Genomic DNA, 15,209 nt, shown 5'->3' with positions numbered 1-15,209 from the left:
AGACAAATAGCAGCAATCTAAATCAAGGACACATGTACTGAATAGCTGAAGCCCTCTCTAAGAATGGGCAAATCAATTTGAGTTAAATGAAAAGTGACCTCCACTTTCTCCTAAAACTTGAAAAGAACCTAAACTGAATCTTCTGCCATGCAAAAGGAATTTGGGGAACTACCGTATCTTTTTAGTTTTGTAGACTTCTGGCTGTCCTTGTTCTGGCTGGTACTGGAAGCACATCTCTCTGCATTCTGTTTCTACCCCAACTATAGTAGAAAACACCTCCAATTTTGAGGTATCCAGTCTAGTTTTGTAGACTCACAGTGTCTAAACAGTTCTGTTAAGTATCCAAATTTGTATCTACAAGAATTTCCAAATATCCATCGGTAGTCTTCATTTTTCTCCTTAATTTCCCCATGCCTGCCAATATGACGATACAGATCAGTTCCCTGGACAACATTAGGTTGCCGGGCAGAGCATAGAGAAACATATGATCATCATCACAAATCATCAGGGTTCAAACTTACCTTAAGAAAACAGTAACAGTCAGTGGAGGAGTATGGATTGGATTTTTCAAAAGTACTGAGCATTGGTCTAACTCAGTGGTTCTCGAACTTGTTCCGCCACTTGTGTAGGGAAAGCCCTTAGTGGGCCGGGCTGGTTTGTTTGTCCCTCGGCCCGTGTGGCTTCCCTCAGCCCCCATTGGCTGGGAGCAGCGAACCGCAGCCAGTGGGAGCGACGATCGGCTGGACCTGTGGATGAGGCAGGTAAAGAAACCAGCCCGGCCCGCCAGGGACTTTCCCTACACAAGCAGCGGCCCTAGTCTGACAACAACTGATAGAGATGACTGTACAGTTCCATCTACCATCTCAGTAGATTTTTTTCCACTCTAATCATAATAAAAGAGACAAAGGGCAAAATGCCTCTGCAACATGGTTGAATTGGTTTCACACAGGCAGGGTGTTGCATGTGAAACGAATGGTTTAGAACACCCTTCCAGCTCAAATACAAATTTAGTTATTGGTAAGTCTTCGCTCAAAAGCACCAATAATTTACATGGTGTTTTTCCAGCATGTTACTTCACTTCATAGTATGAAAAAATGTATATACACAATAAGAGAAAATAATTCAGCATGATGGCATGATTTGCTAATGCTCTGAACCTGAACAATTGCTGATGTTTGTGGTAATCCTTCAACTTTTGGTAATTATTGTAGTTCAGTATTTTGCAATTAGCACCATTGAAACTTGTTAATTTCTCAGAATTTGTAACAAAATGTTATTGGCTTATGATTATGTATTTGCAGGTCTCATGCCTTTGTGACTAGAATCCCTTTTAAGAAATCAGAATCTCATATTTTCATTCACATAATACAAACTGAAGAATTCAAGTCTGACGTAAGGTTAGCTCAAGTTATTTGCTATTTCTAATCTAATATTGAAAAAGCTTTTGGAAAATAACTACAGAGAGAGTGAAGAATTAGTGAGTGAGTGCATAATTAGCAAGGTAGTGTACTTTGTGGATTGTACATTCATTCAATCTAATTTGTATTATATAGTCAGATCTCGGTGGGCAGATCTAAATAAATTATGACTTGTAAATAAATCAAGTACTGTAAAACAGTAGAAATGCTTTCAAAGCCATTTACACCCCCCCACACACACACACACATTAAAGAATAGTTCTATCCCTGGCCAAAGGCAATCCCTCTTCTATAATAATGATGTGGTTTTACATTAGAAATTGACTTGAAGACATCTAACCAAACAGATTTCACCCCATGAATGCCCACAACACAAGTACACTACCAATACATTTTCCATTTTATGCAACAACAGTAGCTTCTTCATCTTTCCACAGATCAAAAAGTGAAGGCTGGGGCCACAGAATATTGTGATGTTGAGACTTTAAAATTAAATACACTTTGTCATGTATATTGTCTAAATTTAATAAGAGGAGCAAATCCTGAAACCTTATTAAGGCAAAATGGAAGAAAGTCTGCAGGCTTTAGTCCACACTTATTGTATGTTAAATATTAATGAATTATTAAGAAATTATTCATTGAGTCTTAAACACTGCATCTTACATACTTTTAAAGCTCAATTAATGTGTTCTTAATAATAAATAGATAATTAATTTATAATAATTTATTAAATCTATATTAAATCCTCATTTGAGGCAACTGAATTAAGAAAAGAGACTGTGGAGGGACCAAGAGTGCAGCCATGCTGCGACAAAGTCACTTTTTTTACTGCACAATGTCACTATACATGGAAGTTCACCATTACCAGGATTGTAATTCATACACTGCAATTTCTTGGAAGAATTTTAGGCTTCTAATCAACCTATATTTACCTGTATCTGAGATCATCAGAAGCAGTCTCACTGGATGTGTGTACACACACTATTATGACAAAAACAATGACTGAGATAAATTATAGAAATAAGAGTAAGAAATGCCAAAGATAAGGTTGCATGTTGCTTATCAGTTTTCAGTTGCTCAGAACTTTCTGGAACACACTTTTTCAGCTAACATTTACCAGATTTGCTCTCTGCTTGTCGTCGTCTTCTTTTTTGTTAAAGTTTGAGCAAAAATAGTTCAACCATTTTCAAGCACTTGGAGGGTTTTAAAACAAATACAATTTTCCTCTCCTGAAACAATTTTTGCAACCTCCTTTATCAGAACAGCTCTGCGGCTGAAATGGTTTATGGCCGAGCGATGAAATTTGGGTATGGAAATAGCCTTCACTGAGGAGAACTGCCTGTGAGCGTGCTGATGTAACATGGTTGGGATTTGACAGAGAACTGTACATTAAGCATGCCCAGTATATTTTTCATGGTGCTGCTTGCAAATCTGAAAAGCATGCACTCCCGAAAGGCTGCAGCGAACGCGCACGAATAGGTAACCAAGTTATGTAGTGCACTGAAGTTATGATTAGGGAGGGTTATTGCAATACTTGACAAGATGTTCTGAGGCGAAGCCAAGGGAATTCTGTGGCCCTTGTAATTTGCAAAGGGTACTGTGTTGCAGCGCACTTTAGGCGGGCTGGTGGGCCACAAAGGAATCACTATGAATGTTGGTAGGTGCGAAAGGATTGCAGTGGCCTGCTTGCATATTTGGTAAGGCTGGGCAGCAGGGAGCGCTGCTCTAATGCTCCTGAGGAGCTCTGTAGCTAGGGAAGGTAGCAAGGTGTAGCACACATTGTGTAAGATCATATTTGATAGACACTATGTGATCATGTCATTAAAGAGCACTGTAACAATGAATTCACACAGGGGTGGGGGGGCTGTATTAAGGTTGCACGTGCAACCTTATCTTTGGCATTGCTTACTTTTGAGTGCTTAGCCACACCATCAGGTTTTGCATGCACTGATCACGATCATCTACCCTCAGGGGGGACTCTGCCTATCACAAAGAGTAGCAAAAGTCCCAAATTGCCTCAGTTCACTATACTTTACTCACTATCGTGCCAAATCTACTGCCTTATTCTAAGGTTGAGTGTCTGGCCTTTTTACAGGGGTCTCAAGGCAGTGGGAATGTAATTCTCCCTCCTGCAAGCAGCTATTACTGAATCTGTAGCCCCTCCTCTCTCCCTTCAGGCTGTTGCTGGTGGTAGCTCCTCTGAGGAGCAATCCCCTCTGCCTTGTTTCTACGCTTCCTCTGATCGGCTTCAAGCCCCCATAAGTAGTGGCTCATGCAGAGCGCCCATAGGGATAGAATTCATAGCACACAGGGGTTCCAGTGTGTGTATATACAAGTCCCTCTAAACTCACTACCATAAGTTAACTACATTACACTAGCACCTAGAGTCTAAACCCAAGATCAGAACCCCATTGTGGTAGGTATCATGCACCCTCATAGCTGAAAGATGACTAGATGTCCCGATTTTATAGGGACAGTCCTAATTTTGGGGTCTTTTTCTTATATAGGCTCCTATAACCTCCCACCCCTGTCCTGATTTTTCACACTTGCTGTCTGGTCACCCTACATAGCTGGAGACTGTCTCTACCCTAAAGAGACTGCAGTCTAAATATGCAAGACAGATAAAGCGTGGGAGAGGAAAAAGCAGTACTGGGAGGGAAGTGACATGGCCAAGGTCACCTAGGGGTCCAGTTGCAGAGCCAGGAATAGAACCAGGTCTCTTGAGTCCCAAACCAGTGCTCTATCCACTAGATAAAACTGCCTCTCATGATAAACACGACTTTATCTGTAGCTCTGCTTTATTCTAGAGGGATAAAGGTGTGACCTCAACCATCGAATCCATAGACTTCAGGACCAAAAATAGTTTGCTTTTCTATTCTTTTTCAATATTTAAACATACAATCCGTTCCCTGAATTGATCTGTTCTGCGACTGTCTTAGAAAGTCTCTCTGGAATTGTATATTTTACCAATCAAGAGGTAGGTTTATAATTTTATACTCACAAATAAATCTTATTTTCCCCCCTTGGCGTAAATTTTTAAGGGGAGAGTTTTTTGTGGGGCTTTTTTTTTTTTTTTTATACTCTTTCAGGAATGGCTGTAATTATTCTATAAATAACTGGAACATATGGAATGCTTTAGTCGAAGCAAAGGAACCGAGTGCTATAAAAATGATGAGCACTCAGAGTTTATTAGAGGTGGGTTTCTCTTCCCCTCTCAGGTATTCTGTACTCCAGAGTTACTGTGAAATTCTAATGAAATCATACTGTGTAGGGGGTTATGAAACAGCTATGAAAGGATTTGCCTGCATTACAAAGGGTTTACTGCTAATTAGCTCTTGTATACATACAGTGTATATAAAAAACAATCTTTTGTTTGCGAAGGGATGATTAGTGGGGAGAGTGTGCTTTGTTAATAGGAAGAAAGTATGAGGATATTGTAATTTGAGTTAATATCTACACATCGTTTTATGTTACCACTTCACAATGGGGGACCAGGCTAATTAGCTTCTTTTAGTTAAAAGAAAATGTGAAGCCCATTTAGTTAGGGTGTAAATCAGTACAGGTTTATTCAGGGAACTATTAAGGTGCTGTTTCCTTGATGCTCCCTCCCCTGATTACATCTTCAGTTTTATGATCGATCTCGTACCAGAAAAATGGCAGCTTCACCCCTTCCTTAAGGAATTCTTTTCCTTTGAATTATAGCTTGAATGCTTCATCTGAAAGTTTAAATACCGGCAACTTAGGGCTTGTCTACACTACGGGAGGAAATCGATCTAAGATACGCAACTTCAGCTACGTGAATAACGTAGCTGAAGTCGAAGTATCTTAGATCGAATTACCTAACGTCCTCACGGCGCGGGATCGATGTCCGCAGCTCCCCATGTCGACTCCGCTACCGCCGTTCGGGTTGGTGGAGTTCCGGAGTCGACAGGAGCTCATTCGGGGATCGATATATTGTGTCTAGATGAGATGTGATATATCGATCCCCGAGAAATCGATTGCTACCCATCGATACGGCAGGTAGTGAAGACGTAGCCTCAGTGAAACCTAGATACACATTAATACTACTAAATTTTATCCTGGCCCTGGCTTGGATAACTGAATTGGGCAGTTAAATTCTGTGGGAAAAGACCACACCTGTATTGCTGGGCATTGTTTTGTTTTGTTTTTTAATAAGATGGTGGAGTTTCTCTCTTCACACTCTCTCCCTACCCCCCTTTCAATTACTCCTAAAGTCTCCTCATAATCATTACAGCTGGAATTTTCAAAGGCACCTGAGGGAATAGGCCTCAGCTCCTGCTGAAATTCAATTGGAGCTAGGCATAAAGCTCCTTTAGGCTCCCTGGAAAATCTCTGTATGGTATACACAATTCACCTCTCTTTTCCTCTTGGTTTTCATGAAAGGATTGGTGTGCAAACATGTCCCAATTCAATTAGCTGAGAATACCAGAGTTCAATAGCACTCTGATTGTGCCCCCTCATTTCTCTCCTCCCCCCCACCTCCCCCTGCCCCGAGCCTGGCATGTACCCTATGCTGAGTTTCTGGAGAGCAAGGGGTGATACAGGAATAAACTATGCCATCTCTGTGCCAGCTAAGGATTCCCCTTTGCTTTAGGAATTCTCAGCTGGCAAGGTCTGTCCTATTTCTGGTTCCTTAGTGTCACTGGAGCAGCTCAAAGAGGCAGAAGCCAGTGAGAGAATCTGCTCCTAAAGTCAGTGTAACACATAAATTACAATCGGATACCACCATGCTTGACATTACATAAATACAAGAGAATGTGTCAGAAAGGTGGAGAACTATGGCTTTCCATAGTATTATTAGAAGTACAGTGCAGTACCTCCGATGGTTACAAGAGCTGGAATGTGGCAACTAGCCACAAATAAGAGATGCTCATTTCTCCTGTGAGCTCTAAAAGCATTTACAGGTTAGTTCAAGGAGACATTTACTCTCTTTATAGTTTGAACGTTTTCTGGTAGTTAACAATATGGTGAAACCCTTTGTAAAGATAAACTTAATTTATTGAAAACACATTTGGGTCGCTGCAGAACAAAGGATCAGTGTATTTATAGATCTAACAAGCAATCTAACAGCTGTTTGGATATCAATCAACCGGTCTTGAGGAAAGGGGTAAAATGTTCCTCCTTTGTAAGTGCCGTTCAGATAGAAATGAGAAAATAAAATCATTTCTAACATCACCTGATGTGGAATTCTACTAGGAAATGTTAGGAGTAAAAATCCCTGAATAAAGGGATTATAATGTATAGCCATTAAAGGCTCTAGCCACAAGCTGAAAGAGGGTATGTTTTGAAATGTCACTGCTGGTCTTTTGGAAAACAAGCAGTGTAGCACACATCCGATTCATCTTTATTAAACATGACAGTAAAAATTCCTCTGCTATCCTACCAGGCTCTTGTGAAAGCCTTCAGGCCAATGGATCATGGCAAAAACAATTTGCAAATTGCAAAACTGGGAAAAAAACAACATCATTGATTTGAAAATGGAAGCAGATGAAGGAAGTGAGAAATATTTCATTTGTCTGCATTACAGACTTTGTTCTCATCTTCTGCTGGCTGGTTGAACAACAGAGCACTCTGCCTCTCAGTCCAGTACTGATTCAAGTCAATGTGAAGCAATGGTGGAGGTACAGACTAGACATTAATGACCTGAAGTAGGTCATGGTGGATAAAAGATAGCTACGTGAATATGTAAAGCGTTCCATTTACAGTGAAATAGACACACGTTGGTTTTCACCACTTTCATTACACAGAAAATATACCATTTTTGCCAGTGCAGTTTTGCTTATTTTTTGTCCCAAAAAAGGGCATAATTTAAAAATGGATCATTTAAAAAAATTAACAAATGTAGGTTTGGAAGCTGTAAACTGGCTCTGAAATTTCTTACATAGGTTTGAAAGTGACAAAACATACACATCCTAAAATGTAATCAAATTTACACGGCAATCATTGTCACAAAATAAATGTAGCAAAGTTGTCAATTTTAAAGGAAATGTTCTTTTTTTGAAATGGCTTTCCAGATTCCATAATTGAGGGTCACTCACTACTCACATGGAATGGAGCAGGACATGCCTCATTTGAATGGATTAAAACATCTACTTTAATTTTCACACCCACACCCACACACACCTCAGCAGCCTGTTTTACTGACTTGACCTCAGATCACAGATTTAGAGAGATGAATTCACTTGTCTACACCTCTTAAAATAAAAAGGATCTGCATTGTTCATTTTAAGGTCTTGAAAAATGACTGCGTACTAGCAAATATCATCCATAGCACAGTGCCACATCCCGCATTCCGCACATTTCCACATTAGTGTTTACAGCGTTGTTGTAGCCATGTTGGTCCCAGGATATTAGCAAGACTAGGTGGGTGAGGTAAAATTTGTTATTGGTCCAACTTTTGTTGGTGAAAGGGACAAGCTTTCAAGCCTGGTCCCAGACCTGAAGAACAGCCATGTATAAGCTCAAAAGCATGTCTCTTTCAGCAACAGAAGTTGGGCCAATAAAAGATATTACCTCATCCACCTTGTCTCTCACATATTTCATTACTCATTTTGCTACGTACATTTATGATCTGATCTAACAGACAATGACATTAATGAGAGTGTTTCCATTGATTTCAATGTACATTGGATCATGCCCTTGGAGATTTAAATAAGTATCTAGACAATAAATCCATCTTCTGAAGTCAACGTTAAGCTTACAATTCTGCCAGTTAAATCAAACAATGAATAATATGATGTGCTCTCTCCCTATTGGGCTAACAATATCAAGCAGCTTTACTTAAAATATGTATACTGACGACCACAGCTGATGTACACAATGACTGGCGTGATGTCATTACTTACCAATAATCTTCCCAGTATTTCCAGTACAAAGCATATAACATATTCTTACGATTTTGTTTATTCCATTCTGATTTTAAAATACAATATTGTAAAGAATTAAAAAAATGACTAAGGCCCCAATCATGCAAATCACTTAAGCATGTCCTTCACATGAATCATGTGTGTAGTTCTGTTGAAGCTGTTTCAGTTAAGCACGTGCTAACGTGCTTTGCTCATTTGGGGCCAAAGGGCTTGATTTAAAGCTTAGTGAAGTCAACGAAGTCAAGATTTTCAGAAGTGCCTGGTGATTTGGGCCACCTCAGTTTTTGGTGCACAGTCTGAGATTCTTTAAGAGGCCCTTATTTTCAAAGAGTCTTAAGCTGGGCCTTTAAAAACGGAGGCACCCATGAGCACTAGGCACTCCTGAAAACCTGGATCTCTTCCCATTAACTGTGTTGGGCTTTGGAACAAATATTAACGGATCTTGCCTAGACCATTTAAGAAGGCAATTTGGCTAGCATATCTAGTTGTATTTTTTTTCAGCCCAGGGAGGGATAGCTCAGTGGTTTGAGCATTGGCCTGCTAAACCCAGGCTTGTGAGTTCAATCCTTGAGGAGGCCACTTAGGGATCTAGGGCAGAAATTGGTCCTGCTAGTAACGGCAGGGGGCTGGACTTTCAAGGTCCCTTCCAGTTCTAGGAGATTGGTATATCTCCAATTATTACCTTTATTACCTCCCTTGAGTATAAACACTATCACTCAACAACTAGAAAATAAGGAGTTTCATGTTGAATAAGTAACCTGGAGGCATGGAAACATTTTAAAAAAAAATCGGCTCCTCTGAGCTTCATCATATTAATCTTCTGGTATCATTGTAAGGAAATGTTCAAGACAAACCAAGGAAAACCAGCTAGAATGCTTTATGAGGTGAAGTTGGTTGAAAGGAAAAACTCCTAGGCAGGTTCTAGACCCTGAGAGCCTGGAGGCTATACTAACCACTTTGAATTGAAAATAAATAGAATGGAAAAAAAAAGATCATAGGACATGAATGGGATATAACAAAGGGGAACACAGAGGCCTAACTTAAACTCAAATGTATGTAGATTCTTCCTACATAAATTTGGCTTGGTCGTCATGGATGCATTTTAGACCAAACCTGATGCAAGGAGAGACTGAATTTCTCAACTTCCAGTGCCATTTTAGAATGCTAAATTAACAATTAAGTGGCTAATGCTGGTCAACAATTTTTGAGATTTTTTTTTTTGGTAGAAAAATAGTTTTGTCTACGTTGTGATGTTAGATCAATTTTGAGAAACAAATTAAAAAAAAATTTCACTTAGTTGTAATTTATTTTTTTCATTTTGGTTTTCAAAAACTAAAACTAAATGAAAATCTCAATTAAATGAAATGTTTCGTTTTGGTTAGTTGTGAATTTTTGTTGACAAAAAAATTGAAATTGAAAAAAAAAAGTCATACAGAATAGCTCTGGGGATTTTTCAATCAGTTCTATTAATGGCCTAGCGAACTTTACTTTAACTTTAAGCAACCTAAAAGCTGAGCTGTATATATCCTACTCTTAATATTACACACACTAATTCTTATTTCTAACCCAACGGGTTAGTACAACTCTCCTATGGTAACTGGGGAAGGATCCTGAGGTACAAGATGGAAAGATGGAGGATGTTACCTAGCATGCTGTGGTGAGGTGGACTGGCGCGTCCATGGATAGTAAATGCAGTCATGACTAGTGGGGCCTCTACACCTGCAGGCAATTACAGAACAGAAAATATCATTCGCCATTCACAGGGACATGCACACACGCGCCCTGGCCCACACGTGGAGTATGGTAGGGGACAGTGGGAGCAAGCACTCAGCAAGTACCTATCCATCAGGCCGATGCAATCCTCAATACGGGGGCCTATGCACCTGCAGCAAATCCAAATTGAAAAACAGGGAGAGAAAGAGAGAAAAATCTGTTATTTACAGACAGAAAAAAACAGGAGTCCCCCCCGCCATGTCCCAAACTGTTAATTATAATTCTTGAAAGACACCCAAGGCATCGTGAAATTACAGCTTGTGACACAAAGTACAGACAGCAGAGAACAATACAAACAGCACCAGCAGCATAAGGTTGGACCAATCTCGGCTCGAACAATACTTAAGGCAGGTTTCACCTGCTTACGTGGGAGGCCTAACAATACAGTTGCCTTTCTGGCTGTTGTTTAAAATATCAAACCAGTGATTACTGCACACAGGCTGCTCATTTGCATGGCTCAAGAGCTACAAGAGTTAGGTGGAGAACTATTTTCCTTAATTGATGTTGTTGTTCATATGGTACTCACGCATAGACAGGGTCATGGCAGAAATATTTTGAGCCCTGTCATCCCCTCCTCTCTTGGCAGCTGATCCGCAGAAGTGGGCAGGGCATGAGGGGGAGTGGCACTTCTTGTCTTTGTCACCCAGGCTTCTTCCCTGAAGCTCCTTAGCTGGGATCAAGCCGCGATGGCAGAAGAAGCTTGGCACTTTCCGCAGCATCATCTCACACCAAATCCATCGGGCTCCATCCGCAATGATTTTCCACAGCGTGGCATCTCCTTCCCCAGCCCTGAAGGGAGGGTGAGCTCCAAGAGCAGCGACTAGTGAAGGAGCCCTAAGTAGCATGGCGTTACCAGAACTGTGCCGCGAAGGGCTCCGGGGAACCAGTAACTGGCACAGAGCCTCTGTGAATCCTGGGCAATCGACTGGTTTTGGAGGACCTAACAGCCTTGAGCGAAGCAGATGCTGAGTGAAGATTTAAGGCCCAAACCTGCAAACCACTCCTCTTGGGCAAGACTCTTGTGCCCACACAGAGCCCCACCGAAGTCCATGGGGATCTGCCTCCACGGAGCTGCTTGTGGGACTGGGGCCCTTATGGAGTTCCCTATCCCCTCGGCAGGAGCAGTCTATGATGTGGATGGCAAGATACTTAAATGGAAAGTCAATTATGGCATGAAGACAGTGGCCAAGATTTTCAGGAAACAGGTGCCTACAAAGTTAAGCTCCTACGTCAATATTTAGGCACTCAGACAAGCAGCCTGAGTTTCATAAGGGCTGAACTCCCACCAGTGCTGCTAGGTGCTTGGCACTCATGAGTAGCAAACCATGTTTTTAGGTCTTTAAATAAGGGCCATGGACCTGGGATTTTCAAAGGAGCTTAAGGGAAGCAACTCTCTGAAAATCCCAGCCTTTCATTTCTGTTCTGATAGAAGGAGACCTGAAACAGATTTGAGGGAGTTTAAATAGGCTCCCATGGGGTCTTCTCTCTGCTTTCACTTGCCACTTATGAGCTCTTACTTCTTTAAAAGAAAATATTTAAATATCAATCTGCCTTTAAAAAATAAATTCACTGATTTCACTGAAGGCCGGTCTCACTGACCATTTTTCCTCGGGAAGAGCCGTATAATACTGCACCCCCGTTCTTGTTTGTTTACTGATATTTTTACTTTTGCATAAATGCTGTGACAGGCAAACAAAAACAGATTGCAAAGGTTGCCTTAATAATGAACTCAAGCAGTATTCTGTACATGAAGTGGATACAATTAATGGCCAGGGAGCTAGACAGACTGCATAGTGGCAGGCTTGGATTTAAATACAATTCACAGTATATAGTACAGAGAACTCTGACAAGCTCTTTTGAAATTTCAGCTGTCTTGGGCTTCAAGGGTTTATATTCTGTCCAGCCTCAGGCACATCTGTAACATTTCTTCTTCCCCACATGGCATGCTCAGCAGTTCCCCCCAAAACCCAGCTCAGTAATGAAGGAGGCAGAAAAGTTGTTCAGAGCACCCATTCTCCAGCATGTCAAAAGCTGCTGAGCTCAGATCCTTGCTATAAATAAAATGAAGGCCTTCTTCAAATTAGAGGCCCGAAAGCCCATTATCAGTTCTGATAACTGGCAGCCTAATGTAAAGAAGAGCCGTTGTCTTGGAGTCATTTTACCTCTCCGTTGCATTTATTCTCTCAGGCTTTTGAAGACCTAAACCTGGGGAAACTGTTCTCCTGGCCGTTTAGACTTCTCCTGTGGTCTAAACAGCAATGCCATCGATTTTGAGTTAAACATATAACATCTTTGTGCCACTGTTCTCTCAATCTCAAATAGAAGTCCCTCTGGGACAGATTCTGCTGGCCGAATCTGGTGCTTAGTAATTTTCCAGAGAACCATCCCCATTTTCTGTCTGAAATCACCAGTCACTTTTATTCTGAAAATAACTGCCTTGGTTTCAGTGTTTCCAGATTGCTTTTAAGACTTGCAGACCACACGTGACAATAGCAATACGTTTCAGATGGTACTGATTCGTCCCCAGATTTTCCCTCTCCTGGGAAACTGGGGATCTGGATGTGATTTCATTCCAACTTCTCCCTGTAAATGAATTGGTTAGTCGGTACGTATACCTGTTTGTTAATGAGATGTGTAGTGATTTATAACAGTCCATACACAGTTGGTAAAAAAAATAAATAGATACATTTGGTAGTCAGTATAGGGTTTTAGATACAGTAACTCCTCGCTTAACGTTGTAGTTATGTTCCTGAAAAATGCGACTTTAAGTGAAACGATGTTAAATTAATCCAATTTCCCCATAAGAATTAATGTAAATGGGGGGGTTAGGTTCCAGGGAAATTTTTTTCACCAGACAAAAAACTATATATTATATAGATATACACACAGTATACATTTTAAACAATTTAACATTGTACACAGCAGTGATGATTGTGAAGCTTGGTTGAGGTGGTGAAGTCAGAGGGTGGAAGAGGGAGGGATATTTCCCAGGGAATGCCTTACTGCTAAATGATGAACTAGCACTCAGCTGAGCCCTCAAGGGTTAACATATTGTTGTTAATGTAACCTCTCACACAAGGCAGCACGAACAGAATGGAGGGGAGACAGCATAGCAGACAGAAACAGACACACACCTTGTGGGTGGGAGAGAGAGAGAGATGCACACTGCCCCTTTAAGTAAGCTGACCCACTCTTAAGTGCATTGTCTTTTAAAGTGGATCAGGAAGTTGAGACAGCAGCTGCTGCCCCAAGCTCCCTCTGTCTTTCTCCGTCTGTGTCCCCTCCCTGCTCTATGTGGAGAAGGGGTAAGCGGGGTGCAGGAGCAGGGGGGAGGGGGACACCCTGACATTAGTCTCCCTTTTCCCCCCCTGCACAGCAAGCAGGAGTCTCTGGGAGCAGATCCAAGGCAGAGGGCAGGAGCAGCACATGGCAGTGGTGGGAGGGACAGCTGCAATTGCTAGCCTGCTGGGCAGCTGCAGTACAGGGAATTTAGGGGAGCAGGGAGCTCATGCAGGGGCCGCCGGTCCAGCCTGGTTCCAAGCCCCCACCAGCTAGCTGCAACGGGCTGCTCTTCCTGCAAGCAGTGGACAAAGCAGGCAGCTGCCAAACGACATTAGCATTAGTTGAGCATTGCGCAACTTTAAATGAGCATGTTCCCCAATTGATCAGCAACATAACGAAACAACGTTAACCGGGACGACTTTAAGTGAGGAGTTACTGTAATTGTCCTCTGAAAAGAAACAAGCAGGTTAATAAAATGTAAAAGTAAAAACAATAGCTGTCCTTTCTTGAAGTGATCCTTTCTCCTAAGCTCCCTCGGTAACACAGAGAGACAGTTTTCCTTAGAGTAGAGGACGCAAGGCTCTTCCCAGTCAGAATCCATGAAATGTCGTTAGTTTTCCAGTCAAATGGCACACTATTCTAATGACATCAGTACACAATTTCTGTAAGGTGCCACAAGGCCTCCTCATTGTTTTTGCTGATACAGACTAACATGGCTACCATTCTGAAACCTAGCCCGAGGAGGAGACTTTTAAAAATAATTATGTTTTATTTCTGTGGAAGCGTTCTGGTTTGGATCACGGGGTGGGAGAACCTGCCAATACCTTCAGAATGCCCATGAACTGAAGGAGATAGTGGTCTTGTGCGCCTCAGATCTGCGCCAAATTGGCACTGGATACTTGATGACAAAAACGCTGGACGTTTCTAAATGCGGTTGCTGTTGCATACAGTAAGCCACTCCTAGGCAGTTCTCTTGCTCAGTATTAGACAATGAAAGGGGCTAGATGCTTTTATGATCATTAACAGTATTTGCAATTCTACCTGTTCAGATGGGGTAATAAACCCCCGCTCCAGTGTGCAAACCTGCAGGTACCAAGGAGCAGGTTTGTCCAAGTGCATTATGAGAAGGGGTGAGGTGGGACATTTGCCTTTCTCTGCAACCCAAGGGATTGACCACTGCTGGAAGCATGATACAAGACTTGATAGCTAATGGTCCAGTTTGGCAAATATCCTGATCCTAAAAGAACAGCTCTGCAGGAACGAGCTCGCACTGTATATGATAGGTGCTCTGCATCAGCATAACACTCGTTGACAGAGATGTTAGCTGTACTGCTGGTGTCAATTTTGTTCCTGCAATCGATCTAGCACAGAAGCTAACAGACACGCTAGATGGAGTATGATTATGATTTTGCTGAACCAGTTCAGTTGTGGGCCAAATATCTGAAGAGACATGCCATCACTGTTCCTTTTTTCTTCTTCTTGAAGAGTTCTGCTCAAGGAGGAAAATTTAAATACTCATTTCTACAGGAAGGCAGTGAAGCTGGAGAATTCTAAATTAGAAGGAGACGAGGAAGACAAATTGATTCCTTTTCTCTCCCTGGGCATATTCAATGAGAGCCTGACAATGTTGGCAAGAAGACGGACGATGTATAAAAACCAGACATCTGGGGCAGTCATTATGACCATCACAGTTTAACGTAACTGCAGAGCGATACAAGTACATTTGAGATGATATAAGGATGTTTTTAGAAGTACCAGAAAGGAACATTTGAGGTGAACCAGATTACTATTTTTTTTTAAATAAAAGGGCTGCACATAGACTTTTTCCAGACTGTTAACCAAATCCAGA

At 41.5% G+C, this 15,209-nt stretch overlaps 1 protein-coding gene across 11 annotated transcripts in view; it reads right to left on the bottom strand.

Moving 5' to 3' along the window:
* ERBB4 (erb-b2 receptor tyrosine kinase 4) overlaps window positions 1-15,209 on the bottom strand; it is a 1,095,893-nt gene that overhangs the window by 198,919 nt on the left and 881,765 nt on the right. For 9 of the 11 annotated variants that reach the window (XM_039494132.1, XM_039494133.1, XM_039494137.1 and 6 more), the window contains 2 exons: window positions 10,144-10,188; window positions 9,950-10,024 (listed from right to left, as the gene is read on the bottom strand). In XM_039494132.1, coding sequence (XP_039350066.1) covers window positions 9,950-10,024; window positions 10,144-10,188 — 120 coding nt within the window. The remainder of the gene's footprint in view (window positions 1-9,949; window positions 10,025-10,143; window positions 10,189-15,209) is intronic. The other 2 variants (XM_039494130.1, XM_039494136.1) reach the window with 1 other exon arrangement.

Source organism: Mauremys reevesii, linkage group 11, assembly GCF_016161935.1.
Source record: "Mauremys reevesii isolate NIE-2019 linkage group 11, ASM1616193v1, whole genome shotgun sequence".
In the NCBI taxonomy this organism is placed as follows: domain Eukaryota; kingdom Metazoa; phylum Chordata; order Testudines; family Geoemydidae; genus Mauremys; species Mauremys reevesii.
The sequence above is the reverse complement of the archived record's forward strand: the minus strand, read 5'-3'. Positions and strand labels throughout refer to the sequence as shown.